This window comes from Melanerpes formicivorus, unplaced genomic scaffold (genome assembly GCF_026170545.1).
Source record: "Melanerpes formicivorus ecotype bairdi unplaced genomic scaffold, bMelFor1.0.p_v2 SCAF_8, whole genome shotgun sequence".
NCBI classification, from domain to species: domain Eukaryota; kingdom Metazoa; phylum Chordata; class Aves; order Piciformes; family Picidae; genus Melanerpes; species Melanerpes formicivorus.
In genome coordinates this window covers 25,744,417-25,752,146 of record NW_027142360.1, presented here as the reverse complement: position 1 = coordinate 25,752,146, position 7,730 = coordinate 25,744,417, and the positions used below count along the sequence as shown (strand labels likewise).

Genomic DNA, 7,730 nt, shown 5'->3' with positions numbered 1-7,730 from the left:
CTTCTGGCTCCTGTTGAGCTTCTCACCCACCAGCACCCCCAAGGCTTTTTCTTCAGGGCTGCTCTCAAGCCAGTTGCTGCCAACAAGTTTCCCATCTAGAGAACATTTCCCAGCCTGTGAGCCTTGCCAGGGCGTCATTGCCTTCCCTTGGAGCAGTACAAGGCATTCAGGACATCTCTGTGCTGAACTGTGGGAAAAGAGAGGCAAGAAGCTGTGACCCCTGGGTGAGGGCATGCTTTGGAAACGCTGTCATCAAAAAAAAATCAACACATCAGACCAGGAGGCCCACAGGCAGCTGATCTCCTCCTGCCTCATCAGAGAGAGGGCTCCTCTGGATCCAGGGGCAGCAGCCACCGGACATGTTTGAGATGTTTATTCCACCCAGCACTGATCCTGCAGTCAACATGGTGACCAAAAATAAAGATTAATAAATAAATAAATGCATATAAATACACTGCAGCTATTTGTTTCCCCCTGTGATTGTGTTTACCCCACACCAGCCCAGCTTTCCATCCAGGCCAGTGGCTAGTACCAGATGTTCATCAGTCATTTTCAGCAGCAAGCTCCTGTCCCAGCAGATTCAGCCTGCTGGAGCAACTCTTTATTTATCAAGCATGCCTGTAATTTTCCACTGTGCCTGGAAGATCACATTCCTCTGGGACCAGTGGTGCTTGGCCAGAAGGGCCTCACCCACGTGCAGCAGCCACGGTCCCCAGCCCATCTCCTGGGACGCTGTTTCTACAGCCTGACGGAGCCTGTCTGGCAGGTGTCAAGGATGGAGGAGGTCCCCATCAATGGCACCTCCTGGGAAGTGGAGGAGGAGCTCCTAGAGTCCATAGGGCTGCCCGGTAGCCCTATGGCAAGATGTTGCTGAGGGGCAGGATGTGGCTGGGCTGCAGGAGCACTCAGCTCATTGGTATTGGTTACTAAGGAGCAGTTGGGTGTGCAAGGTAACAGAAGGCAAATCACAGCCTGGACTGCATCCAAAGATGTGCTCCCAGCAGATCCAGAGAGGGGATTCTGCCGCTTGGCTCTGGTGAGACTTCACCTGGAGTACTCCCTGGAGCCCTTAACACAGGAAGAACATGGACCTGATGGAGCAGGTCCAGAGGAGGGCCACGAAAGTGATCAGAAGGTTGGAGCAGCTCTGCTATGAGGACATGCCGAGGGAGCTGGGGATGTTCAGCCTGAAGAAGAGAAGGCTCTGGGGAGACCTAATAGCAGCTTTCCAGTACCTGAAGGGGGCTACAAGAAGGCTGCAGAGGGACTGTTTGCAAAGGCCTGGGGTATCCACAGGAGGCTTTTCCTGCCCTCTCCTGCATGGGGGAGAAGGATGCTGTTGCAGCGTGGTGCCCTGGCAGTCACTGATTAACCACCTGCCCAGGGAGCTGCTCCCCACACTGTGGGTTACACCTCGACCCCCTGGCCACTCATTTCTGATGCTTGACTTCACTCTGTGGTGTTTTTATGGACCTTTTGCTGCAGTGCTCATTTCCCACAGCCTTTGTTATTTTCCTCCTTTAGTGTTACGAAGGTAGGGAGGGAGCTTGAGTTCCACCATCTCTGGCTTGCTCTGCAGCTCAGCCACCAGGCCTGTGTGAATGCAAGGACCTGGCCAGCTTCTGAAATATTTAGGTCTAATTCCCCTTCTTATGAGAAGAGCTTACAAAGCTCCCAAGAGCAAGGTGAAAGGAAGGGAGTTTTAGAAGGGCTTGTGGCGATAGGATGAGGGGGAGTGGATTGAATCTTGAAGGGGAGGAGATATAGACTGGAGATTAGGAAGGAATTCTTTCCAGTGAGGGTAGTGAGACACTGGAACAGGTTGCCCAGGGAAGTTGTGGATGTCCCCTCCTTGGAGGTGTTCAAGGCCAGGTTGGATGAGACCTTAGGAAGAGGCTGGATGGGGTGCTTGGTGCCATGGTTTAGTTGATTAGATGGTGTTGGGTGATAGGTTGGACTGGATGATCTCAAAGGTCTCTTCCAACCTGGTTAATTCTATTCTATTCTATTCTATTCTATTCTATTCTATTCTATTCTATTCTATTCTATTCTATTCTATTCTATTCTATTCTATTCTATTTTGTCTGCAAAGTCCCCTGGGTACCAGCCCTCATGAACCAAGGGGTTCAGGAGGGTTGGACCTACTTCAAACAGGAGCTCTTGAAGGCACAGGAATTGGCGGTTCCCACGTGCCAGAAGGCAAGCCGGCGGGGAAGGCGACCAGCCTGGATGAGCAAGCAGCGCCTGGAGGAGTTAAGGGGGAAGAGGAGGCTGTATCACCTTTGGAAGGAGGGGAAGGCTTCTCGAGGTATGTTCAAGGAAGCTGTTAGATTATGTAGGAATAAAATTAGGGAGGCTAAGGCCCAGCTGGAACTGAAGCTGGCCACCTCAGTCAAAGACAATAAAAAGCATTTTTATAAATATATTAACAATAAGAAGAGGGGCAGGAAGAACCTGAACTCCCTGGTGGACCTGGAGGGGAACACGGTGACTGAGGATGAGGAGAAAGCTGAGGTCCTGAACACCTTCTTTGCCTCAATTTTTAACAGCAAGGCAGGAGGAGTTCAGGACGAGTGGCCTCCGGAGCTGGGCGTTGGGGTCGGAGAGCAGTGTAATACCCTGGAAATCCATGAGGAGTTAGTTCGGGACCTGCTGAGCCACTTGGATATCCACAAGTCCATGGGACCAGATGGGATCCATCCTAGGGTGCTGAGAGAGCTGGCAGATGTGCTAGCTAGGCCACTCTCCATCATTTTCCTCCAGTCCTGGCTCACCGGTGAGGTCCCAGATGACTGGAAACTGGCCAAGGTGGTCCCCATCCACAAGAAGGGTTGGATGGAGGAACCGGGAAACTACAGGCCAGTCAGCCTGACCTCAGTGCCAGGGAAAGTGATGGAGCAGATTATCCTGGCGGCAATAACTGCGCACCTGAAGGATGGCCAAGGGCTCAGGTCCAGGCAACATGGACTCTGCCTCTCCAACCTGATCTCTTTCTATGATCAGGTGACCCGCCTGGTGGATGTGGGGAGGCCTGTGGATGTGGTCTACCTGGACTTCAGCAAGGCCTTTGACACCGTCCCCCACAGCAAACTGCTGACTAAGCTGTCAGCCCATGGATTGGACCATTACACTCTGTGCTGGGTTAGGAACTGGCTGGAGGGCCGGGCCCAGAGAGTGGTCGTGAACGGTGCCGCATCCAGCTGGAGGCCAGTCACCAGTGGTGTCCCCCAGGGATCAGTGCTGGGCCCTGTCCTCTTCAACATATTCGTTGATGATCTGGATGAAGGGGTAGAGTCAGTCATCAGCAAGTTTGCAGATGACACAAAGTTAGGGGCAGATGTTAGTCAGTTAGAGGGTAGAAAGGCTCTGCAGAGGGACCTCGACCGACTGGACAGATGGGCAGAGTCCAATGGGATGGCATTCAACAAGTCCAAGTGCCGAGTGCTGCACTTTGGCTACGGCAATCCCATGCAGAGCTATAGGCTGGGGTCGGAGTGGCTGAGAGCTCCCAAACAGAGAGGGACCTGGGTGTGCTGATCGACAGCCGCCTAAACATGAGCCAGCAGTGTGCCCAGGTGGCCAGGAGGGCCAATAACATCCTGGCCTGCATTAGGAATAGTGTGGCCAGCAGGAGCAGGGAGGTCATAGTGCCCCTGTACTCTGCTCTGGTTAGGCCAAACCTTGAGTCCTGTGTCCAGTTCTGGGCCCCTCAGTTTAAGAAGGACATCGAAACACTTGAGCGTGTCCAGAGAAGGGCAGCAAGGCTGGGGAGAGGCCTTGAACACAAGCCCTATGAGGAGAGGCTGAGGGAGCTGGGATTGTTTAGCCTGGAGAAGAGGAGGCTCAGGGGTGACCTCATTGCCCTCTACAACTACCTGAAGGGTGGTTGTAGCCAGGAGGGGGTTGGCCTCTTCTCCCAGGCAACCAGCACCAGAACGAGGGGACACAGTCTCAAGCTGCGCCAGGGGAGGTTCAGACTCGAGGTGAGGAGGAAGTTCTTCACCGAGCGAGTCATTCGGCATTGGAACCGGCTGCCCAGGGAGGTGGTTGAGTCATCGACCCTGGAGGCGTTCAAGGGGAGATTGGACGTGGCACTTGGTGCCATGGTCTAGTCATGGGGTCTGTGTTGATAGGTTGGACTCGATGATCCCCGAGGTCCTTTCCAACCTAAGTGATACTGTGTGATACTGTGATATTCTATTCCATTCCATTCCATTCCATTCCATTCCATTCCATTCCATTCCATTCCATTCCATTCCATTCCATTCCACTCTACTTCTATTCTATTCTATTCTATTCTATTCTATTCTATTCTATTCTATTCTATTCTATTCTATTCTATTCTACTCTACTCTACTCTACTCTACTCTACTCTACTCTTGAGCAACCTGGGCTGGTGGGAGGTGTCCCTGCCCCTGGCAGAAGGTTGGAACTGGCTGATCTTTAAGGTTCCTCTCAACCCAAACCACTCTATGAATCCATGGAGTGAGATTTCTGCAAGCCATCCATGCTACCTGACTTTTCACCACAGAGTTAATCTTAACAACCTCCTCCCCTCCCCCCCCCCCCGCCGAGAGGAAACTAATCCCCGTGGCAGCTTCTCCTCACCCAGCACCACCTTTGCTGTGCTCCTTGGGGTGGGCATGAAGACTGCATTTTTAGTGATGGAAGCAATAAGAGAAAAAGAAGGTGTTGAAATCAATACTTATATTTATTACATACAGGAGATATAAAAACAAATTACCAAAATAGCATCATTTATCTTTTTTCTTTTTACTCTTATTTTGTTTGTGAGTCCACAGGACCTTGATAGAACAAAATACATACTTAAAAGTGGATTGGTAGACTTGTGACATTTCTGCTTCTTTAATCCCTCCTCACTCTCATGAACAAAACCCATTCTATGCAATGTGGCTTAAAGATTCTTTACAGGAAAGAGGAGGGGGGAAAAGAGATTTTAGTGCTGAAAAAAAAAACCTGCAGTAAACTGTGCTCTAGACCATACTGGTGTTAAAGAGGAAGCATAATGGCCATGGATATTGCAAATGATACCACAAGAAAACAAATAAAATGCTCAGGTTTTAAATACTAACCAAAAAAAACCAACAACAAACAAAACCAAACCCCCAAATGAACTCCAGGCCCACTGTGAATGGCTGGGTTGTGATACGTGAATGCGAGGCCTTCCCCTTCTCAGCATCCACTCCTCATCCTCCAGGCAGAGATTTTCCCCTCTGGTAATTGCATTTATTTGTTTTTAACCTCAAAATCTCTTCATCTTCTTCTTTTTCTTCTCCTTTTTTCTTCTCCTTTTTTCTTCTCCTTCGTCTCAGACTGTTTGTGAAGTCTCGCTGGAGCCATGCCCACAGGCTCCAAGCTCTGGTCTGAAGCTGAGACTTCAGTGCAAATAACTTTCAGATTGCATCCTCAGATCCTCTGAGTGGCCAGGGCCAGGCTGGCCATTCCCTTTATCCCATACACACTGTCCACCTAAGGCGGGGAGGGTTGGGGGTCTTCAGGAGTGCTTCTCTTTCAAGGAGTTTTGTATCAGGTGCCACCTTCAGCCTCATCTTTCCCCAACACAATCAATCTTCCCACACTGAAGTGGCAGGCAGTAAAGTGCTTTATACAATGAAATATTTACACTAGGGCTAGGTTCATATTTTAACACTTCAAAGACAAAAGCTCAGAGATGCTGCACCACCTACAGAGCTCTTCCCTGCAGCCATGCGGTGGGTGGAGAGCCGGCCCCTGCCCTGTGCCGTGCTTGTGCCAAGGAAGAGGGATTTGATTCACTCCAGCAGCTCCCTCCTCACCAGCACCAGCAGGGAATGTGACCCCCAAAGGCCTTCGGTGGGGTGAGGAGGTGAAAAGCAAGTGGCACCCGGTTCTCTTGGGCAGGTGCCACGTCCTAACCCCAGGGGCTGTTTCTAAAGAGCGGTCGCCACTGCCAGGCTGCTGCCGGTTCCTGCCTGCTGCTGTGGCTGTCGCCTTCCCCACAGCATCCTCTGCGAGCATCTGAAGGTCGCTCAGGGTCCACGCTGGTGGCACTGGCAGTGGTGTTTTGCTTCTCAGCTCTCCCTCCCGAGGGTGGCAATTTAGCCTGGGGCCATCAGTGGCTTCACAGGAGTGGCTCTGCCATCGCAGTGCGGTGAGACAAGCATCTGCCCTTCCTTTGCTCTCCCTCAGCCTAAGGATGAGCCAGGCTCATGCCAGCTCCTGGCAAGGAAGCTACAGGCAAGTGAATGAACATTGGCCAGGAAGGATTCGATTAGACAGCTCCTACAACTGTGAGTGCCTCACTACACCTTTTGGCACTATTTGCTTACATTCCAGTTTTCGTCCTAGAGGTCTTCTCTCTGTGAAGGCTGTTGCCTTTCGTGCCTACAGAAATGCCCTAGGCAGCTGCACACCTCTAGTTGCAGTCTCTTTTCAGAATCTCCAGGACCTTTCTTCCAAGATCTGACTTCCACTGATGGACAAAGCTCTTCATGTTGACCAGGAGTCTGCCCGTTCGGACATCCTCATGTCCTGCCACGAGGTACTCCAAGCCTGCAAAGCAGCAAAGCAGTGAGAATGCACAGCACCTTCTGCTTAAAAGACCCTAATGATCAGCCTGGATATTTAGTCTCAAGTGAACAAACCACACAAAGAAATATTTATAGGTCTGTTTATCACATTTACAGTGAGGGTGGTGAGACACTGCAACAGGTTGCCCATTCCCTGGAGGTGTTCCAAGGTCAGGTTGGACAAGGCCTTGAGCAACCTGGGCTAGCAGGAGGTGTTCCTGCACACGGCAGGGGGGTTGGAACTGAATGATCTTTAAGGTCCCTTCCAAACCAAACCATTCTGTGATTCTCTATTGATTCTCTCATTTAGCTGCAAATCTGTATCTATGGAAAGATTGTGCCACATCTGTCAGTGAGATGCAGTAGATAAACCTCCATTTTCTTAGCTTCTAAATACAAATGGAAGCTGAACACTGGAGGCTGTGTTACAAGTTTTTATACCTTGGTTGGGAGCTGCTATTACCTTCATTTGGCAGCTACCTGCCTTACTCCTCCCTGAATACAGCTGAGCCTGGAAATTGGTCAGTTCAGCATGTCCCAGTGCAGAGTGGCCCAGTGCTGGTGTCTTGCTCATAATGGCCAATGTCCCCTTGCAGGCAAAGGCATAGAATCATAGAATCACAGCTGTTTGGGTTGGAAAAGACCTTTAAGATCATCCAGCCCAACCATCAACTCAACACCACCATGGACATTAAACCATGTCCCCAGGTGCCATGGCCACAAATTTCTTGAGCACCTCCAGGGGTGGGGACCACCTCCCTGGGCAGCCTGTGCCAATCCCTGACCACTCTTGCAGCAAAGGCTTTTTTTCTTAATATCCAGCCTAACCCCCTCCTGGCACAATTTCAGGCCACTTCAGGTGCTTGAGTCTCTGTCCTTGGAGACGTTCAAGAAATGTTTGGACATGGCACTCTGGGACATAGTTTAACAGCCATGGTGGCCATAGGTTGGTGGTTGGACCTGATGATCTTAGAGGGCTTTTCCAACTGAGACAGTTCTGAGAGTCTACAACTCAAATTAGATAGAAATGTGGTTTTATGGATCCAAATTAGCATTAGCTTTGAAGAGATATGCCATGGAGTCATGGAATGATGTGCACCTCCTTCCCTCTGGGAAGAAACTGAGACTGGTCAAGCTGGAAGGCTGCAATTATGCTTCATT

At 50.6% G+C, this 7,730-nt stretch overlaps 1 protein-coding gene across 2 annotated transcripts in view; it reads right to left on the bottom strand.

Annotated features, from left to right (window-relative positions):
- Nucleotides 1-4,690: 4,690 nt before the first annotated feature.
- NTN4 (netrin 4) overlaps nucleotides 4,691-7,730 on the bottom strand; it is a 40,832-nt gene continuing 37,792 nt past the window's right edge. For both annotated transcript variants that reach the window (XM_068142786.1, XM_068142787.1), the window contains one exon: nucleotides 4,691-6,552. In XM_068142786.1, coding sequence (XP_067998887.1) covers nucleotides 6,416-6,552 — 137 coding nt within the window. In that variant the 3' untranslated portion in view covers nucleotides 4,691-6,415. The remainder of the gene's footprint in view (nucleotides 6,553-7,730) is intronic.